The sequence below is a fragment of the Micromesistius poutassou genome, assembly GCF_964030765.1.
Source record: "Micromesistius poutassou genome assembly, chromosome: 10".
Taxonomy (NCBI): domain Eukaryota; kingdom Metazoa; phylum Chordata; class Actinopteri; order Gadiformes; family Gadidae; genus Micromesistius; species Micromesistius poutassou.
The window spans coordinates 7,740,950-7,763,149 of record NC_140280.1 but is presented as its reverse complement, the minus strand read 5'-3'; the positions used below and the strand labels follow the sequence as shown (position 1 = coordinate 7,763,149).

Sequence of the window (22,200 nt, the reverse complement as noted above, 5' to 3'; positions counted from 1 at the left end):
CGTTGCGGTACACATGCCAAAGGAATGTGCTGGTGTCATGGGCGGATGGTATTGAGCACACTATACACTATGGAATACACACACACACACACACACCCTCCCCTACCTACGCTATGGAATACACACCCACACCCACACACCCCCACACCCCCCCCCCCCCCCCCCCCCCACACACACACACACACACACACACACACACACACACACACACACACACACACACACACACACACACACACACACACACACACGCGCGCGCGCGCACACATTCACACACACACATACCCACTAACAAATTCACAGTGAAAAACTATAGGACTGAATGGGAGGTGGAGCTGGATGCGAGGGACAGTGAGTGAGAGAGAGCGACAGAGTAAGGGAGAGAGAGAGAGAGCGAGGGAGAGAGATGGCGAGAGAAGGATAGGGGGAGGTGCGTGGGCAGTAAAGATTTCTGGGGGATACAGAAAACACAAAGACCGAAAGAGAGAGAGAAAGAGAAAGATAGTGGGAGCAAGTGGAATTATAAAACCCAGGACCACAAGATAATGAGCTAAGATTCCCAGGAAGATTACACACTACAGCATCCAGAGGTAAGTCTCTCTTCATATCCAACACGCAGGTTCAGCGAATCTGGAAATCAATAGCTATTTACAAAATCTAAAGTAAAACTCGACTCAGAGTTACATTGTTGTTTGAACAACATGTTTGACCCTTATCGCTATGTTCTCTGAATCGCTAGGGTTTGGTCTCTCCGTGTGTCTCTGAGTTGTTTTCCATTCAGCTGGGTTTCCGGGAGTGTTTGAGGTTCTGGGAGCATTTGTATGCATGGAGAGTTAGACATGTGGAAAGCGCTAAAGCACTTTCCTGTAAGGGGATCTGGAGGGAGAGTCTTGGAGTGTTCTGGGTGTAGTGGTGCAGGCCTCTTGTGCAACACCCCCATGGAATGCAGCTTTACCACGGCAGATGGAGGCGAGTACGGCTGGCTTGTTTGAATTAAAGCCGGGGCTGTGTAAAAGTCTTGTAAACAGTTTACTGGAAGGAGGCTTACATTGACTTACATGACATAGGCTCTTCTTTTGTTTGTGGCCAATTCTGATTCAATGCAGAGTACTTTGTAATGTGTTTTTGAGGTTTTTGGTTTTTAAGGTCCTTTGACCGGGCTGTCTATACATTTTCTACCAGATACATTTCCCACACAAGTACTTGGTTTGGTCTGAGGCTCCCTCTGTATAACATTCAGCTTTTCCCATCACGACCATTCAATTTTAAGTTATGTGGGAAATGGCAGCCTTATTCCATAAAAGTTGGCTGATGAAGGCCACACAACCCGCAGCTTCTAAATATGAACACAGAAAGAGACCCCAAAGACCGACATCCCGAGTGAAATGACAAACAGACTCCCTAAGCTTTCCACACGCATTAAAATACAACGCTGATGCTTTTCATTTCCAGAGCCAAGATGAAAGCCGTCAGGGACTCTGTGCGTCCCGTGTGGTTCCTTCTCCTCGCTGTCCTCGCCCTCCTTGGCAGCTGGCCTTGTGTCGCCATACCAACCCAAGAATCGGGGACAAACTACATGCTGACTGAGGCCCTGTTATCGGACGACTACTACGAGGTCTTTGAGGACCTGAAGACCAAGCCAGCCCCCCAGCCCGGTCCCAAGAACGAAAGCGACCGGCAGCCCTGTGACTACAACGTTTGCCTCGAACAGAAGGTGCCGTGTTCGGTGCTGGCGGCCCGCCAAGGCTGCCTATGTCCGGGCATCACGTTGGAGGCCGTGGCCCCCGAGGCCCCTACCGGGACGTCGTTAACCTCAGAGGGCTCAGAGGGGGTGGTGGTTAGGTGGTGCGCGCCGTACTCCCTGGTCACCACCTACATCATCAAGGTGGCGGAGAAAGAGCGCGTCAGGATCAGCAGCGATCGTCTGAGCGGCAAACTGAAGGGATTAAACCATGGGGACAAAGTTTGCGTTTCTGCGGAGAACACGGCCGGCGAGGGCCCAGAGTCCTGTATGACGTACACAGCGGAAGAGGACAACGCTTCTCTGAAGGCAGGGCTCATCGGCGGAGCTCTGGGACTGCTGCTGCTGGTGGTGCTGGCGGTCCTGCTGTGGAAGTACACCCAGAGACGGAAGTCAGGGGCCAGGATCTCCACACAAGACAGGGATGACTCACAGGAAGACTTGCCAGACAGCAACAGAGTGACCCTGGATGTTCTCTGAGGAGAGAACATGCTGGTGCCTGCTGTTTCGTGTGGTTAAGATTCAAACATTCCTTTGCAAAGTTTTATCTAAAAAATCGTATTGTCTCGGTTTTGCCACTTCAACTGAAGTGACAGCAATGGATTGTGTCACAGTGTGAAGGGGCGTTTGAGTCACACAGCTGAATCATTCTGCTATATTACGAAAGCTTTCGTAATATACAGGATTTTGAACACTAATAGTTACCAACCATTTAACATTTAAAAGGGTAAACATCCGAAATGACGAATGGTGAAATAATTGTATTATCATTCTACCAGTTTGCAGTTTAACAACCATTAAATAACAATAATAATTTAATAATCGTCCTTTCTGACATTTATATCTAAAAATGAACAGAAATAAACACATAAGCCACTCTGAAAAGTTTTGATAGCTAGTTAGTGGCTAGCCTAATGTGTTACTTTGATTGTTATTATGGTCTCTGTATTTTAGGAGCATCAGAAACTAACAGCCACAACAATAGGCCTACAATCCAACAACGAGAGGCACTAAAAGCTAACAGAAATACCAGATACAGAAATATCAGGGACAATGAAATGCACAATGACCAATGTACGGCTGTAAGCGGGCTTGCTGAGAAGATATACCTGCCCTCTAATTCACGATGATTATGCTACAGAATGTAAAGGTATTTTATACGACTGAAGCTTCCTCTGTACCTTTGGTTAAGAGCTACAACTAGCTTTTGGTAGACTGTTGAAAAAGACGGCATTTAATAAGAAGCATTTAAGTGTATATATAGAAAGGTATTTTTCATATTGTTTTCTGAACATAACAGATTATTTAACAATGCCATTGTTTTGTGTGTATATATAGGAATTTAGCTTGGCACATTCCTCTCCTTTTCTAATTGAGTGATGACTGAAAAGTTGGCTATGTAATAAATCAAATGCTCTGTCATTCTGCCTCAATTCTGTCTCTCTTCATTCTTTCCTGCCTCTATTTGATTTGTTCTTCCTCTATTGCGTCTCTCTTCCTCAATTCTGTCTCTCTTGCCTCTATTCTCTCTCCTGCCACTAAAAGGTCTCTCTCCTGACTCTCTTGTGCCTCCCTTATCTCTGTCCTACATCTATTTTGTCTCTTTTCTTTCCCTCCTGCCTCCTCTATTCTGTTTCTCTTCTCTCGCTCTCTCTCCTGCCTCTTAGAAATCTCTCTTCTCTCATCCACTGTTGGAATGGCTCTATACAGGCTTGCTATATAGTGAGCGTATCCTGTATGTGTATGGCACTACTCTGACTCATGGTCTCTGACCATGGTCTCTGACCATGTGTCCTTTACAGCTGCACTTTAATGTGTTTGACATGGAAAGTAAAGAAGAGCTACACACCATACAAAAATCAGACAAATTATTAACTTTTTGTCAGGAGACAATAATTTGTTGAATTCTGCTAATTATTTTTGCAATATGATTTATAGTTTAGTCAGTTTAACTTAATTATGTTTCCCACCCATTCCAGCTGCATAAGCAATGAATGCACTTTTCGCCGGGGGACATGAAAAGAAGAAGCAATAGAGAAAGAGAACAATTACTGAGAGCAGGCTGGGGACACACACCAGCCATATGTGGACCATCAAGTCGTCTGTTGTGAATTTTAACAGGAATGGGTGGGCCTGTGGTGGCTTTTGGTAGGAACCGCCTTTTAACCGTCCGGTCTCAGGACATGTGCTTCTTCGACGCAGATGAGTAGGCCTAAATTAAAAAAACACATATTTTGGGAGATTAGGGTGTCTATCATAATGAAAGTCAGAAACAAACTCTATATTACTTAGCGTCGCCATTCATAATGAAGGACAAACCGGCCCTTGTAAATGCTTCTTTTTTTTGTAACGAAAGAGAGCCCATCTGGTCCTCAGCCAACACACGGCCCATCCACATTGGACGGTGCAGTAGTTTTTAATTCATCCACTAGATGTCCCTATTGCAAAATAAAATGAAAAGCCATGCAGCAAATGAGCTACTCGGCAAACAACTATTACTTATTATTTATTTGCAGTAGGCATTAGATGATTTTAGGCATGCATGTAAAATAGCGTGATTTTTTAAAATAATAATTTACTGGATTTTATTTGTGTGCATGATTGGCATTTTTGTGCTAAACATTTAAATAAATACCCTAAAAATTAGAGAGATTTATGTCATTGTGCTGCATCATTCATATATCGTCATCATCATCATCATTCACATATCCACCTCATTTCACCTTCCGAGTTCCTTCCCAGATGTCCAGTTCTCTCCGGAGACGGTCTCCCCTGCTGCATACCCAGAGATAAAGTCGGAGGAGGGCATGCATTGTCATTTATGCCCTCTTAAATTTGACGAAGTCTGTGTTGGAGTAATGTCAAAAACAACAATCCGTAATATGCCTACATCATAAACACAACATTATCATTTATAGGCCTAATACAATGCATAGGCCCTATAGTCCTAATATATAGGCCTAGATGACATAGAACATTATGTATAATAATCTAAGGAGCCTATAGAAAGCTGTATAAATAAATAACAACCTGTGTTTCACAAAAGCCAGAAGTCATGCAAGCCAAATGCCAATTCGTCCATCAAATGAGCCAGTCAACTCAAGTGTCAATAAACAATAACGTGTTTCTCCAGAAATCACACAAACAAATGATAGGCCTACAAATACCAATTTATGTTATTATTTAAATATTTTTTGGTCGGGCAAATATCTTACAACACGATAGGCATGTAAGCATAAGCCTTCATGGCTGTCAGTGTGATCCTACAGCCGTTTGGGGATGACTGATACGCGGAATGGACCAGCCATGACGGGGGGAGTCACGGGCGATTAGAAAAGTAAACCGGGGGTCACTACACTGTGTCCTCAATATTCTTTACATTTGATTATTGCGATTAATTAGTTATTTAATCCGGCGAGCTCATTATAAAGCCTCTCGTTGTTAACGTGCTCTGTGTGAGCGCTAGGCAGATTTTTTTTTGGTGTGGTACATAAACAGAGCCAGCGGTATCTGGGTCAGCATCGTCACTTTTGGATAAGGCGGCGCGCACTGGGAGCCAGCCGCCGCTCGCCCCGCTGCGCATGTGCGCCGCGCTGCTGTCAAACTCCAGGCGGTAAACCCTCGCGCGGCCCACCTCTTGCTACTTGAATGAACTGAGCGCGCTGACAGTGGCGTGCACACGTGCTAAACTAGGCCCCAAACAAAGGGCTGGTGGGGTCTCCGTGGGGGAGGCGGCTGCGGAGCAGGTAATCTAGCCCCCCTTCCGTTGCCGCCCATCGTGTCACGGTAGTATATTTGGGGCACTTTGCTCATTAAAAATAAAAGGCGACAGGTCCCGGGGAACGGGTAGGCCTAAGCTTCTGCATCGTTTAATTATTTAAATATCGACTTAACCCAAAACAACGGGAAACAATGAGACCGTGTGCCATGTCTGGCTGGCCAACTGTGGCAAAGAAACTCTGCTCGCCTGGTTACTTTCTGTCTCCATTTGTCAGCCGAATAAACTCCACAAGTATTAGCATGGACATCTATTGTTCGTTAACCACTGTACTGGAATAATTGATAAATCATTCCTTGTATATATATTGCTGTATACTCTAAACAGGTAGGCATGTCCTGTCTGTGACTGGTGCCGTGACCAACAAGGCATCGGCCTATTCACGGCTGACATGCTAATATGTGATTAATGAATGTGATACAGTTCCATCTTAATATATTGGTCTGCCAACTCCTCGCCTTGTTCAGAATGGCAATTACATGGAGATTTTTTTTAAATCCAATACACGAGTTTCAGCCAGGACATTTGTTCAATAGTTCAGCATGTTCAACATGTATATTTTAACTTTACCTAGCGTTACTTAATGGTAATCGTGTTTATTAATGGGTCCACCCCAGTCATAGTTCCTAAAATAGGCCTACTGATATTTAGCGTTCCTGAAATCTCTTGCCGGCCCATTTAATAAATAGGATTTAGAAACTCTTTAGAGGAACTGGGCTAAACGTGAATTAAATACACCGATAAATGCTATTTTACAACACTATAGAAATGTCCATGTGGGGACACCTGTGGAGTTCAAAATGTCCGCTATAATCATCATCATAACCGCAAGGGCAGGACGGGGGCGGAAGCCAGCGTTTGACTAATCGCTTTTAATGAGAATATCATAAAGCACGGCGTTGCTGGGTGACGCGACACCCGGCCCTCTAATTATACTGTACATCAGGAACAAGCTTTACACAGATGACCACACAATTATCCCACGCCACCCTTCAGGATTTAGAGAAAAACACCTTGGACACCATATGCTGCAAATTAAAAAAAAATTAAATTTTTAATACCACAGGTTAAAAGGTGGGCAGATGGGAGAAAATGTTGTGTTGTGCCTTGAAGAAAAAAATATTGAAACCTGAAAAACACAATGCTAGGAGGTATTTAATAACTTCTCTCTGTATAAATCATAAGCAGGTTTATGAGTCCCTATTTTACCACCAGGTGCTAGCGTGACAAGTCATTACACAAACCATTTTTTAAAAATTTCCATTTGTGACATCCCAATTGGTCACCTCACAGGTGGACAGCAGCACCTGGTCAGCTGGGACTAATTTTAAATATATCATAAAAAAAAAAAAAAAACGGCTCAGTGCTAGAAAACCGCTGGTTACCACAGCAACAAAGACATCGGGATTCTTTTAAAATCTTGTTTATTAAATTTAGAAAACAACATTTTGTTATTTCATATCAATAGCAGGAAAGAAGAACTGAAACTGTGGGATAGAGACCCAGAGAGAGACGTGAGAGAAAAAGAGAAAAGAGAAAGAGAGCTAGCGAGCGAGAAAGAGTGAAAGAGAGAGAGAGATATGGGGCCATGGACATACCCCCTGAGTTATAAACCAGCTGTGTCTGGGTCTCGACCGCCCTGGGTTCGACTGCACCTTACCTGGCATAGACTAGGAGAGAGACTGTGTGCCGCGCGGCCCGCCATGGCGGCGGCAATTCGGCAAAAACGCAAAAAACGGCGACATAAAACGTAGTAGACATCAGGTAGAAAAGTTGATTTGCAAATTCACTTTTCAAGTTAAGGTATTTCCTGCCAAAGTGTAGTGAGATCACAGCGTTCGTGACCAAAGTGAATTGGGGGGGGGGGCGTGGCCTCCGAGGGGCGGGGGCGGGGCTCAGGACACCGCACTACTGACGTAGTCCTGATAGGAAGTGCAAACACTGTCTGTTCGTCTGCGTATCGACGTGGTTCTATGTGTGCATCTGTGTGTTCATTACGGGGGGGGGGGGGGGAGGGGGCTCAGTAGAGGGGAGGGAGGGGCCCGGGGTCGTGGCGTCATGGCGCCGAGAGCGGCGACTCACGCGACGGTGACCCCGTGAGGTCCTCCGGCGGGAACACGGTGAGCGTGCAGGCGCGGATGCCGCCCAGCGACTCGGGCAGGTCGAACACCTTGTGCCACTCGTCCTTCTCGGGGTCGTACTTTTGCACTATCTCCACCATGCAGCGGTTGTTCCACGAGTAGCCGCCCACCACGTAGATCTTGCTCTCAAACACGGCCACGCCTACGTCGCTCTGGCCGCGCAGCATGGGCGAGATGGGCGTCCACAGGTCCAGCGCCGGTGAGTAGTACTCGCAGCTCAGCACGTCGTCGTAGTCGCTGGTGCCCCGGAAGTGGTTGCCGCCGATGACGTAGAGGCGGTCTGCCACCGTGCACATGCAGTGCAGGCCGCGTACCGTGGTCATCGGCGCCTTCTGCGTCCACTTGTCGGCGTCCGGGTCGAAGCACATCAGCTCCTTCTGGAAGGTGTCATGGGTGATGCCGCCTGCAGCCGCGCCCCCGCGGGAAGGAAGAGAGCGATACAAGGTTAGACACGCCCGATGGATTATCTGGACATTTACCCCTCCCTCCCTCCATTTCTTTATCATCTCTCTCTCTCGCAAGGGGTAGCTCCCTTTCTCTTAAAGCAGCCTATAGAACACACCCATTCAGAGAGATCTCTCTCTCTCTCTCTCTCTCTATCTCTCTCATAATTCATATGCCTGCTTAGTTTCACTCTAAAATCGTTTTTCATTGCAATTGTATCTGCAACACGTCGCCTATGTAAATTTGATTTCCTCCTCTACGTTTCGTTCCTCGTGATTAAAGGAAAGGTGGAATGGATTTGACACCATCAAATGAAAGACAGACATACTCGCACACAAATCAACCGACTCATTCAAAATGTGATGGTAGCATCTCATCGGTGGAACGCTAGAGCCCTCCAAGCGTGACCGAGCACCGCCCAGAGGCCCTGCCAACAGGAGCCCAGGTTGATGAGTCTTTAAAAGACTTGGCTCATTGTTAATATTGCCCCTCTGCTTGGCCACGCCACCCCCGCCGCACACTTGTCTTTAAAAAACATTCAAACACGTATTTCACTATCACTGTGAGGTGAAACGGGATGAATGTGGATGCAGACTGACTCTCCACTTTCTGTTTCCACTAATATAAGAAGCCCTGGCTCGCTGCTCAGACTGATATCACTGCAGACAGCCAGGGCCTAACGGAGCGTGTGGACGACACACACACACACACACACACACACACACACACACACACACACACACACACACACACACACACACACACACACACACACACACACACACACACACACACACACACACACACACACACACACACACGAGAGAACAAAAAAAAACAGGACATGTCTACAGGGAAGGCTTAAAATAAAGACCAACACAATCCCAGAATGCATCTGGGCCACAGCCAGCCAACCCCAATCTCCCCTGCCCCAATCTCCTTGTAGTCAGACTGGAAGCAAATACACTTTCCCTTTCTGCTCCAGCCTGTCCGTCCCCCAGCTGGCCTGTCAGATGCCATGACTAATAACAGATCTCGGATGATTAACCTCCATGACTGACAGATCACAGAGAGAGCTGTGTGTGGAGGCAGGTTACCCAACCACAGAGTGTGGGATGTGCTGCTCCAGCATTTAACCAAGTTGTCAAAAAAAAACTTTTGTTTGGATCCTACCCAAAAACTAATTGAGCAAAATAAGACATCAGACCGTATGGTCCCGTTTTGACTAAATGACGTACAGTATATATGTGACCTGAATGACGAACACTATATATCAGACTTTTGTTGGGGCAGTGTATCATGGCTTTATGCTTTCAAGAGCCAGAACAAGACATTGGCTGGATTGCTCCCCCTCCTACACCGCACCACGAGTTCCACTGGTCAATCACACAGAGACATTGTGCTGCAACGCTGATTCACAGCAAGAATTGATGAGCTGCCGGCTTAAATCCCAGCTCGGCCCTGAATAGGAGCCCAATGGTGCGGGCGGACCCAGACGCACCGGGACCCAAGAAGGAGTAGAAGTGGCTCAGCACATTCCAAAAATACCCCACACACATACCCTGTGGAAAAGGTTGGGCAGGCTTGGGCTCCATCCACAAGGACAAAAGTCCTACCCTGGATCACCGAGCGGAGAGGAGAACAGACACTTTGTCCACATCCAACGCCGTCACGGTTAGAAAATCATCCCGGTTTAAAAATAGCCTAATATCAATAAGATCAAAATGGAATTATGAGGTGACCCCGTTCTATTTTAGAATGTTACATTATGTTAAAGGGTATTGTTTCAGCTTGAATTCAAACACAAGATACAAACCATTTCCTGAGGACAAATGTGAGTTTTGCGATCATTTTTTATGACCGTCGCTGTGTATGAGCATCATAATGAGCGATGTTGCGAATGAAATGTGCCTCACACCGTGGCGTTACCCTGAAAACTGTCAGAGAAGCTTAAACCTCCATAGAAATCAACTGCTGCCCAGACAGAGCCTCACAAATCCACACACACCCTGTGTCGTGACGATGAAGAGTATACTGAAAGGCCACGAAAAGAACGAATACTGCGTTCGGAGAAGAGTGGAAACTTGTTAGCAGAGAGTAGGCAAAGGAGAGAGGAGAAGCTGGGGAGGTGGGGAGAGGCGAGTAAGGGAAAGAGGAGTCTGGAGGAAGGGCAGCAGGGAGAGGGAGAGTGACCTCAGCCATCCCAACCCACAAGATGTGACGGAGCTACAGAGTGACTCGCAGTGGCAGCTTCACCGAGCTGACAGGATCCCATCCGACAGCTCCGTGGTAAAAAAAAACAACTAGCTAAAACATCCACCGCTGACCCAGTGTGACAGGCCAACATGGATCTGCACTCGGCCTCTGGGGTCACCTTGCATGCAGCCCGCTGCTAGCTGCTAGCACCAGGTCTGCGGTGACCTTTCAGTAGGTACAGGACTGCGCCCTGCGGCACTGAACACTTGAACCTGAGAGCATGAAGCCCTGTGTATGTGATCTTCGGCGGCGAAACGGCCAAGTAGTGTGGCCGTTGATTCCCTATGGGACGAGCTTCAGAGCTCAACCTAGTGTCACTAGGTGACACTAGTCTTTTCCGCCTTGTGTACCCACAGGCCCATCGGTACAGCCCAAGTACCCCTTCATCGACATTATTCAACCAGACATGTTCTCCCTTGCAAATATAATAGAGAATCTTTATAAATATTTGGTTGGCCTAGAGTCGCTCAAAATGGAAAAGCTGGACACACTGGAGCTCTTAACTTCATTAATTAGCCACAATCAACATGGATCATATTTAATTCCTAACAACATTCAGATTCTGATTTTGCTTTATTGGTCCAATAAAAAAGGGTTAATATATGAATGATGCCCCCTGGAACCTGCTCATGTACTCCACCAGGGGAAGGCGCGCCCCCCACCCCCCCGCCCCCACCCCAGTGGGGAAACTGCGCACAAGAGCGCTTTCTTAAGTCTTACGGGGCTGTCACAGGAGATCACTCAGTTCAGATCACACACATCCTCTGACTGTTGGTGCAGCTGCTACAGTAATGCACACTAGAATTGGTGGGCCCTAGGGTTTTTAGCTTCACAATCTGCTGTACACATAACAGGACTAAGCAGGACCGGGGAAGAAATTGGGAACTCAGGAAACACACCCACACTCACAAGCTTGCCAAGACCCGCTATGATGTAACGAACCATCCAAAGCAACCCGCCTGTTTAATTTCCTACAGGAACACCGAAATAAGTGAGTCCTCCATTCATTACATCTCATTCCCTGTAATAGATGTTCATTTTAGACTGAATGGCTTAATGGAGTAATTCTTTCATGGACACGACAGAAGGAGAAGAAAGAAGACATTGGCTTCTCTGTATCATCAGTGACTTCCACCCACCCCTCTACACCAGACCACGCAAAAATCTCCCAGACACATTTGTCTGCTCCTGTGATTCATTGTAGCGATGGTGTTTTTGGCTTGCGGTCTGCTTAATGCACAACAAGACGAACAACAACCAGGCTATTATATACCCAATGCAAGTCACACAAGCAGCAACATTTCAATGGAGCTCTATGCTGTATATACACCATGTACTTTAATAGAATGGACCCTATACTGCGCTAGGCAGACCACTTACTGAAAAAACTCAGCTGCTACAAATAATAAATGAAATAGTTTATTTTTGTGTCATCCATTTTTGTGTCATCCATGTCATCTGCACAAGATTAACGATAAGCTGAAACCATACTTTCAACCCAAAAAATAATACATCAACCAGAGTAGAAAAACCATCAAGATTTTTGATGAACAAGGTAACCGCAGGATAGTGAATTAACCAGAGAACAACAATTTTAAAGATAAAACCAAACTGAAAGACATCAGGGGGAAGAGTGAAGCAGCAGCAGGATGTAATCACAACACCAGTGGATTCCCCCCCCCCCCCATCTTGTCCTGTCAGTTTAGCTCTGGCGTGTGTTCTCCACGTGTCCAGGGGGCATCTCTCACACACACACACACACACACACACACACACACACACACACACACACACACACACACACACACACACACACACACACACACACACACACACACACACACACACACACACACACACACACACTTAGTCAGTGGCCAGAGATGGAGGAGGCTCATCTCCACAATGGAGATTTGTTGAGAATCCTGTGAGGTGAACAGGCAGTGTGGTGACTCATACGGAGACATGGGGGGGGGGGGATTAGTGGAAACCAAGCCTCCGACATGCTCAATATCTACTTTTCCTCCTTGTTTCGACTAAGCTGGGGCATTATACAGAGCCGGCAATTTTAATGTCAAATTAGGATTTACCATTTCTTGGGATGATCCAGAAGGAAAATGGTTTGAACAATTTTTGTTGGTTCTATTTCTTCCTCCCCTCCATACCAGAAATACAAAAATCAAGTTATTCTTGAAACGACTCGCAATTTCTCTTTTAGTTTATAGCTAGATACTTCAAAGTATCAACCGTTACTCTTTTGGAATATATTCTGCAATCAAACCATGTATTTTTTTACATTGAAATAAAAAAATATTCTTTCTCCGTCTGCTCAATATAGGAAAGAGCTACTAAAGGAGCAAAGGAAGCTTTAGTTTGTGATGTAAAACATGCAACCTATAAATATGCTCATGGTCAGAAGGTTGCTTATGAATGAATTATTAAAAAAGAGGTCTACGCCAGTGCACTGTGTGTGACCAGGCTTCCTGCTGCACAAGGGACTACAAGCATGACCTGTCTGCATCATCATCGGCTAGCAACTACTAGCACACTGACTCAGTGGTTGTAGTGTTTGCTAATGAAGGGAAGAGGATTATGATGGTTTTGTCATAAAGTTTGACTGGAGTTGCTCATGAGAAAATGAACACAAAAATACCATATTTCCAGAAATCTATGTCACCTCCCTGCAGGACTTTCGTTTTGAATATTTAATGAAATGACATCCCTCAGTTTGATTCTGGCTACAAATTCCATTTCAACATCATCATTTTCTATTCTGTAAGCTAAGACTCAGTCAAACATTTACACACAAAAAAAAAGCATTTCAACCAACGTCGCACAAAAAACAACAAACTGAATTGAAACTGTTTCAGCAAAGAACCTATAATCCAGTGGTTCAACAGTCAAACAAGACATTTCAACGTGAACCCTCCAAGCCCCAAAGACCCCTCACCTGAAATGTACATGTACCCGCCGTAGACTGTGCCCGCGTGGCCGTAGTGGGGCTCGTTCATCTTGGCCACGTAGGTCCACTCGTTGGTCCTGGGGTTGTAGCACTCCACCGTCGCTGAGAGGGGGGGGGAGGAGCCGCGCCGATGAGGAGGCAGAAAAGGAGAGAGAAAACACGCACGCGGCGGCGTTAGCAGGAAGTAGGTCAAGAAGAAGACTAAAGAGGACAAACTGGAACAAATGAGTCCTCCGAGGGTTTCCGCGCCAGAGTTGAAACGAGGATTTAAATGCGGGCCCACGCCACCCGCCTCCTCGCCACGGCGGTGGCGGTGAAAAGAGGCTGATAAGGGGAAGACGGCCGGATGGAGGAGTCATTGACAGGAACCCACTGTGTTCTGAGGCATTACATCCTATTTAGTCCTTCAGCAGAGGCTTTTATCCAAAGCAAATTATTTTCGGATATATATATTATTATATATATATTATTTATTTAACAGCATCATTCTCAAGGCAGCATAGAGGTAGCCTGCACACATTTGGTTTACAAATCAGAACCTTTCGTATTGAAAGAAACAGACACTATCCTGAGCTCTATGCCACGTTCAAAGTCACCTTGGGACACAGAGTTAACTTACTCTGTGCTGATCCACAGTCTAAGAAGTACCCGATTTGTAAAAAGAAAAAAAAAGTAAGGGATTAGAGCAGATATCAATTAGCATTTTTTTTAATCCAAGCCTAGAACGAATACCAACAACAATTTCCTGAACAAATTATATAAAAGGCATCAAATTCAAGAATTTGAAAGCTAAAACTAATAAGGATATTTCCTAGAGGAGATTAGGCTAATACAGTTAGGTAATACGCTTTAAGTGACACATCTGAAAACGTTGTTTTTTGTTGTGTGACAGGACTATTTTAAAACGACCCAATCAAACAGCTGAACGGTTTGTGAGAACTTCCTCTATTTCTAGGAAAAGCAGTTTGTGCCAATGAGCAGTTGCCGTAAGGTCATGTTACCATGGCTACAGGTGAAACTAGCCAAGAGTGATTTTAGTCATCTCGTCCTCTTCTTCAGCTGACCTCTCTTCTGTAGGAGGAGGACGTGATTGGCTAATAAAACAGAGAGAGGTGACATCTCCATGTTTTGAAATAAAATGGAACAGTATAATTGAATAGAGAGAGCCCTCAAGACTTGGTCTATTCAAAATCAAACAGTGGATTTGAATATTAAAATAGAGAGGGGGAGCCATTCGATTGCAAAGCAAACACTACATTAATAAAATGAATAGAGGGAGCCATAAGCACTGATTAGAGTCAAAACAAACAGTACAATAAAGAGAGCCATAAGGAGCTAGATTAGATCTGAAACCAAACAGTGCTCTGTTCCATCTCTGTGAACATCCCTAAAACAAAAAACATATTGTGAGCGCACTAGCAGTGTGTGTTTTTTTGTGAAGTACACAATACGATGAATACACCGGGTACACTGTACGGAGATAAATCAGAAGACTCTACACCTATTTAATGTGAATGTGGGCTGTGAGGCCCTTCGAGACTGTAACAAAGCGGCTATATAAATAAACTTGACTTCATCGAGCAAAATTAATTATTTAACTCTAGCCTTGCCTCTGAGAACACTGGATGACAGCTTCCTATTTTAGGAGCTACTGTAAAGGCCTCAGCTACTGTAAAAGTCCTTCAAATGAGTGAATTGTGCGATCCTGATTTTGCCCGGGCAGGTGTAGACGCTCCCAGATCGGATCTTGTGATCAATTAGTGATCCTATGGGCCAGGTCATGTTCTGTAGTGGTCTGACTGGTGTCATGATCGGTTCCTAGAGTACACTGGACACGATGCAGGTGCTATGTGGACACCTAGCTACACAGTTGGTTCCCTTGTAGGTTGCTTGGGATACAATTGATTGTAATTTTGTGCTTAATTACCAAATGCTAATGCCTGATCTGTGAATGGAAGTAAAATCACGGCCATGTCCATAAGTCAGGCACAAGGATCCCGGTATGGATATTACCCTCATTTCCAACACACTATACTTGGAGATCTTTTATTAGAATTCTGGCCAAAGTGTTCAGAAGTGTCAAGTCTGGGTACTTTGGATACTAGGTCTGTGTTGATTACAGAAGAGGCCACATTGTGATTTTTAATTAAAAAAACAACAACGTCAATGTGACAGTATTTCTCTTATATAATCAGTTCCATGGTGGAGGATAACTACAGTGCTGCTTCACAGTTCCATTACAATGTAACCAGTTAGAGGAGGCCATAGTTTTATTGGGCCTGCCAAACTTTGTAAAAAGGCTGATACCATTGGTACCCCTATGAATAATTGAGTCTCATCATCTATTGACGTGTGTCAAGGCTCCACATGCACCACAGAAGGGATATTATTTCCTTTTCATTATCTGCTGTAAAGACACAAGCATCTCTCTTGCCTTCAAATTATAAATGGTTGCCTGCCAGACGTATTTGCAAGACGGGGAGACAAATTGCACCACAGAGACACCCTTTGTAAATATCTCATCCACTTCAACAACTTTCTATAAAGGAGAGAAGAGAAAAGACCGCTGGGCAGCACAGACGTAAGAGAGTTGAAACCACATCCTCCGTGCCCAGCCCTAGGTAAACACATAAAGTACACAGGCGCTGGATGGCAGACCCACAGGGAAAAGCAGGGACGGTGAAATGACATGCTATTAAAAACCAGAGACACGCAGTTCTAACGAGCCTCAACCCCCTCTGACAGCCAGTCAAGTGAGCCCCGTGCTCATTGGTTTAATTTGAACCCTGCTAGGTACTAGTGACTGCTGACGTCATTGGCCCGGGCTCTGGCCACAGCAGTGCTCTGAGTGTACGGTTAAGTACTGGGTGGTACCATTCTGTGGTCCACAGTTGGGCTTGTTTTTGCTTCCAGACTGATCACTGCCCCCCTGCGTCACGCCTCGTCGCATGACAACGCCTCGCCCTGTATTGACTCAGGTCATTTTTGTGTCAAAGTCTACTTGACACAAACTCTAAAATGGACCACTGTTTATGGTTTACAGTTTGGGTTTTATTAGGATATACTAAGCTTGTGTCAGGACATGGTATCCGGATAGAATAAGTATTGATCGTGATAAGCTGGGTTCATATCATGATACGCTCAATTCCAATCCTGACGCGTTTAGTTTTTACGCAATATGCATAATATATGTCAGGATATTCCTAGTGGTCGTTCAGAGTGAATGCTGAGTGAGCCTTGTATTGTGCTCTGGCTGAGCTCCACTTAATTACTTGATAACATAATACTGACTAATCAGCCCTAACTATGCTTCAGACCGGTTCTTGAAAACACCTGATCTTCAAACGCTAAACCTCCGGGGACCATCCCCTTGCTGACCTCCGCCTCCCTCTGTCTCGGTAACCTTTGCTGCGTAACTGAGCGCACACACGCACACACACGCACACGCACACACAACCGGCATCACCACGTAACTGGATTCGTCCAAATGGCAACGTACGTCCGACGCAAAAGTACACTAAGCTCATTTCCCCTAAGCAAATATAGTGTAGTAAAGATTCAAAACAACAGTCTTTTCTTGGTTCGAGGCGCTAGCTAGGGCTTCGAACAAGAAACCAAGAAAAATGCAAATTTTAAACCAAATCTAATCCTCACCGAGCTCCCCGGCCGCGTTGCGCCCGCCCACGGCGTACAGGTGTCCCTTGAGCGCGCTCAGGTGGAAGAAGGTGCGCTTCTCGTTGAGGCACGCCACCTGCATCCACTTGTTGTAGCGCGGGTCGTAGCGGAACACCGTGTCCACCGCCGTCTTGCCCTTGGTGTCGTAGTTGCTCTGGCCGCCCACCACGTACAGGAAGTTGCCGATGACGGCGATGCCGTGCTGGTAGCGCGGCGCGTCCATGGGCGCCAGCGCCTTCCACTCGTGCGCCTTCTCGTCGAACAGCCGCAGCTCCTTGCTGACCACCAGCTGCTGCCGCAGCACACCACCCAGCGTCACCAGGTGGCCACTGTCCGAGCGGATGGCCGTGCGCTCCGACTGCATGACAGGCTGCATGTAGGGCATCATCTGGTAGTTGCTGGCCTCCAGCAGCAGGTTGACGCACGTGTTGTCCGTGCGCATGAAGTCCACCGTCTGTACGTGGTTGATGAGCTCCTGCGGGTTCATGAGGGGGAAGCGGATGTTCTTCATGAGCTTGGCGGCGTGGTCCATGCGGCCGTCCTCGTAGCGCAGCCAGCGGCACGCCGCCTTGAACAGGTCCAGCTCGCTGCAGTGTTTCAAGCTGTTGCTCGACAGCACGAAGGCCAGCCGCTCGAAGGGCAGCTTGACGAACTCCCCCGTGCCCAGTAGCGAGGGGAAGTTCTTGAGGATAAAGTTGTTGACGTACTTGTCCACCTCCGTGAGGTTGTAGGCGTTGGCGATGCGCCCCACCTCCACGCAGTTGTCCAGCGAGACCTGCAAGGGCCAGGGTGGGGGGGTTGGGGCGGGAAAGGCAAAATGCATCATGGGAGAAGTGGATCTCGTCAAATGTTAATGTCTGCCAACTAGTGACGTACGCAACGTGTGCCGCGTAGTCCCACTTAGTTTTATCTGCTGTGGACAACCTCAGAGTGTGGGCTTACCTGAAAAGGTTGGTTCTTTGTGTGGTGTGCTTTGCAAAGGACAAAGAAACACTGCAGTTCTCTTACATTTACAGATTGTTTCCCGGGAAACAAGGGAAAGGTCAAAGCCTTAATGCACCATTACACAGCTAAAATGTCTTATTAGAGTTTCTAATATGGTCTTGTGTGCATGGCTTCGAGCCGAGGCAAACATTTCCGCGCTGCCTTCTGCCGTTCAAGAGGGATGCAGACCTCCCCCTGCCTGCTATTGGTCAAAGGGTTATTTGATTGCCTGCCTTTGATCAAAGTATAAGACGAGTGACTGCAATCGCATTCGAGTTTGATGAGCCAAAGACGTACGGGCGAGCTATGGTGGTACCAATCCAACTGAGCAAACAGAGTAAGTAAAAATGTCCTCCTCCTCTCTGTTTATTCCCACTAAAGCAGTGCCCGTTCAACACATGTCTGTTGGGAATGGGCCGATTGCCTGGTCTCTGGTATTGCTGTTTGCTGCTTTTCTCGAGAGCGGCTCATCCAAACAACTTCACACTCAAAACTCCCTTGGGTCCTCAGAAATACCCCTGCAAGTGTGAAGTCGATCGGATGAACGGTTGCCGTGAAATTGAAGGACAAACATACAAAGCCTGCTCTAGTTATAGTTTGATTATTATTGTGAGTGTATAGTGTATAGTGAGTTTGACTCACAGATTAGGATGTGATATATGCTCTCCCGCCATTGGTTCCACCACAGCCATTGAGCTCCTAGCGATAACCCTGAAGTACACTAGGCAGCGCAGGGATGGGGCTTTGCCGGTCATGCACCAGCTGTTATTTACTTTAGAAAGATCATTAGGGATTTTTAATAGGATACAATAACAATATTCCGTCCAGATCTAGCTCCACTGCAAGAGCAAAGCACTGCCAAGGGTGAGGGTTTGGTTTCCACTGGGACCACCCATGCTAAGAATGAATGCACTCCTGGTTAGGGATGTCAAGTAATAAAAAAATAAATAAAAATACGCGCTGAAAGCAGGCAGTCATGCAGCTATGCGGCTCGCGTTTACACTTGCGTGCATGGCGGGGTTTAAAACATAACTTCCAACCTAATATTAAGTAATATAACGCAGGTGCGGCAGCCACAGGAGACGCCAACATTGTTTTCAACCGCTCGGTACCGCGCCGTATTAATTACCAAGTTTTGAAAAGAAAAAGTATTTGAAGTGAATAAGCAACGCTGTTTTTGATTTGTTTATTTGGTTTTGAAAGAAAAGTTTTGGATGCATGCATCGGCTTTGAGTTGGTTTGTTACTTTGAAATTGCATACGCTCGCAACACACACACGCACACATTCACCGCCGCACCCACTACAACCTGCCGATCTTCAATCAAAACAACATCAAGTAAGTGATGCGGAACGCAGTCGTAACATGCGTGTTTAGAAGCGCAACATTGAAATGGGTCCCGTCTGAAACAGTCGCGCAGCGCAGCTTTCCAAACACAAAGTACTTCCAGACACGACTGCTATTTTTTTTATCGACGAGTCGAGGCAGAGCCGTCACACTCGCTGCAGCTGCAGTTGCCATCTTCCATGTTCCCGTGTAGGTGTATATGCTGCCCACGTGACGTCTGGAGGAATTGCCTCCTCGGTACCTACGGTACTAAGAAAAACGAGTACCGTCACGTTTTTAGAATTTTGGTATCGACTTGGTATCGGTTCTCGTGACATCCCTACTCCTGGTATTGTGAGACACTTATTGAATTTAATTTGTTGGACCTCCAGAGTCTATGATCAGAACTGTGTCTTCCATAGCAACAGTCCGTTATTCATAGCAGGGTCCGCTATTCAGAAATAACAGGCCACAGAACCCCGCAATTGACCAATCAGAATAGAGTATTCAACAAAGCCGTGTAATAAAATATTATAAATCCCTTACCCCGGATATGAGGAACACTTTGCAGAAGTCAAGCACGGGGAGGATCTGCAGGAAGCTAGCTGCCTCCAGTGTGTCCTGCAGGTTCTCCATGTTGAGCGATAGCTTCGCCGTGTAAATGAAGTCGATGATCTTCTTCAGGCCTATTCGGTTTACCCCGTGGAGCTTGATGCACATCAGATCCTGCTCCTTCATTCCACCTGCATGACAGAAGAGCATAATGAGGACATGAGGCCACCTCGCTGGCTGTTCCACCGGGAGGGCGACAGAGGAGAAGCGGGCTCTGAGAGGGATTTATGACATAATAAAGCGTGTGAGTTAAGTCCTGCTCCATTGTAACAGAGAAGTGTCTGCGGATAATTTACAATTAGTATTAATCTACACCCACTAGCACATTTATTGAGAATCAAATATGGAACATAACATAACACATGGGCCAGGGGAGCAACTTGCTTATCTTTAACAAATAATATAGAATAATACAATAATAATATAATGTATTATAGTGTAATAAAATCTCTGAATTGCTTTCTTTAGAGCATTATGAATCGAGGAGACGTCCGATGATTGTGGTTCTTTAGCGATACTGTAATCAAACACAAACTCAATTCTAATGTGTCGGCTAAGCCAAGGATATACACAACAGAAAGGAAACAATGTGTACAATGACGTGCAGCATAACACCTTAGTAGGATGGCGACCTTACTATGGATCGCCATCCATAGCAGTGTATGTATGCCGTGGAAATTGGATCACACCCTTACTAGAGAGTGGGCGTGTGCAGTAGTAACTGAACGCGTGAAGGACCTACCTGTGAACATGGCTTTGAAGTAGTCTGAGGAGGAGGCCATCATGGCCCGGTGCACAGGAAACGCTTCATCTCCATCGCCAGCGACTAGCGTCACATCACACAGTAGCCCCTCTATCCTCAGCTGGTCAAACCCCTGGGAGACAGAAGGCAGACGGGTCACAGACTGGCCTGAGGAGAAGACAGGACTACGAGTAGGGATGGAATGAAAACTACATTTCCATAAGCTCCACTGCAATGGGGATGTGCTCTGGCTGTATGTTGATGCAAAGAGAAAGTGAGCGACAGACACTAGTGGCACAGAAATGGCTGTGTTGTGATGCTAATGCAATGATTGGTTTTCCGTCCTAATTCTATAAATTGTATTGCAAATAACAATAGACATTGACGTCCCATTGTATATTAATAGATACTTTCAAAGCGTAATTAATGACAGGGGTGCAAACTGGTGATTTTTTTGGCAGAAAATATTTAGATATATTATTATATATCCTTTCATTTTTATCAATGCAAGGCACCTTCACATGATTCATGCTACATTTTTCTAAACAAAGTCTCTTTAGGTGACACATAAAAGCCTGTCAGTGACCTACTATATGAAGCAGTGCTAACAATTTCTTGTTTTCTTGCCTTTGCTTTTTTCCTCTTTTGAGCAGCTATGTGCCTCACTTTGGCTTTCCTGTTCTCCTACACAGCAGTCATCCTGCTTTGCTATATTTATAATAAATATTCAAAATGATTTATATTTTAAGAGCAGCAAGAGCAATGTTTACAACAGAAAATAATACAACTATATAAACGCCATAACTGATAACAATCTAAAAGTTAGAAAACGCATTTCCTGCAGAAAATATGGTGAGCGCTATAGTGCAAAGTGAGGTTTAAAATATGTTTTCATAAAGCCACATGGGTTAAGACGTAAAGAAATGTGGGATGGCTTATAACACTGAAAAGTATTTAAAAGTCTAAATGGAGTAAACAATGTAAACATGCACACCATTGAAAAAAATGTAAATGGTTGGAAACAAATAAAGTGATGAGTTAAACAAATAGCTAAAGTGATAAAGTTTGAATACATTTGAGATAAAACATAGAATAGCTGAGCTGTTTGAAGAGTGAGTGAGGGAGACTTGAAAAGTGTGTTATTGAATTGTTATTCGAGATAAGCTCACAAAATGAGGCTTATACTGTCTTTCATGACATATCGTTTGTGAAGATAGCATGACGTGAAAAAGATTGTTCTTAAGCATTGTTAGCATTTAGCTTCTACCGGAAGTACAGAGGATATGTAGGAAGCACCTAGCCTTTAGCCATATAAACGGGGGTCCCCACACAAACGCCAGATATTTAACATTCATATTTCCAATCGATAAATAAATCATTTTAGCGCCAATGAAACAAGAAATACCATAACCATTAAAGCTTAACCAATAGTCTCAAACTATGTGGCTTTATTAAAAACCTATTTTGCACTAAACTACAGCACTCACCACATTTTCTTCAGAAAATGCATTTTCTACAATATTTTTATCTCTGAAAGGAT

At 45.4% G+C, this 22,200-nt stretch overlaps 2 protein-coding genes across 6 annotated transcripts in view; one reads left to right on the top strand and one right to left on the bottom strand.

The window, feature by feature from the left end:
* The first annotated feature begins 484 nt into the window (after nucleotides 1-484).
* On the top strand, nucleotides 485-2,426 carry LOC311354132 (LRRN4 C-terminal-like protein). The gene is made up of 2 exons (XM_084473931.1): nucleotides 485-590; nucleotides 1,453-2,426. The coding sequence occupies exon 2, from the start codon at nucleotides 1,460-1,462 to the stop codon at nucleotides 2,219-2,221; it is 762 nt and encodes a 253-aa protein (XP_084330057.1). The 5' UTR covers nucleotides 485-590; nucleotides 1,453-1,459; the 3' UTR covers nucleotides 2,222-2,426.
* Nucleotides 2,427-6,952: 4,526 nt separating this feature from the next.
* klhl13 (kelch-like family member 13) overlaps nucleotides 6,953-22,200 on the bottom strand; it is a 30,418-nt gene continuing 15,170 nt past the window's right edge. For all 5 annotated transcript variants that reach the window (XM_084474494.1, XM_084474492.1, XM_084474496.1 and 2 more), the window contains 5 exons: nucleotides 20,661-20,793; nucleotides 19,853-20,049; nucleotides 16,977-17,772; nucleotides 13,311-13,424; nucleotides 6,953-8,063 (listed from right to left, as the gene is read on the bottom strand). In XM_084474494.1, coding sequence (XP_084330620.1) covers nucleotides 7,576-8,063; nucleotides 13,311-13,424; nucleotides 16,977-17,772; nucleotides 19,853-20,049; nucleotides 20,661-20,793 — 1,728 coding nt within the window. In that variant the 3' untranslated portion in view covers nucleotides 6,953-7,575. The remainder of the gene's footprint in view (nucleotides 8,064-13,310; nucleotides 13,425-16,976; nucleotides 17,773-19,852; nucleotides 20,050-20,660; nucleotides 20,794-22,200) is intronic.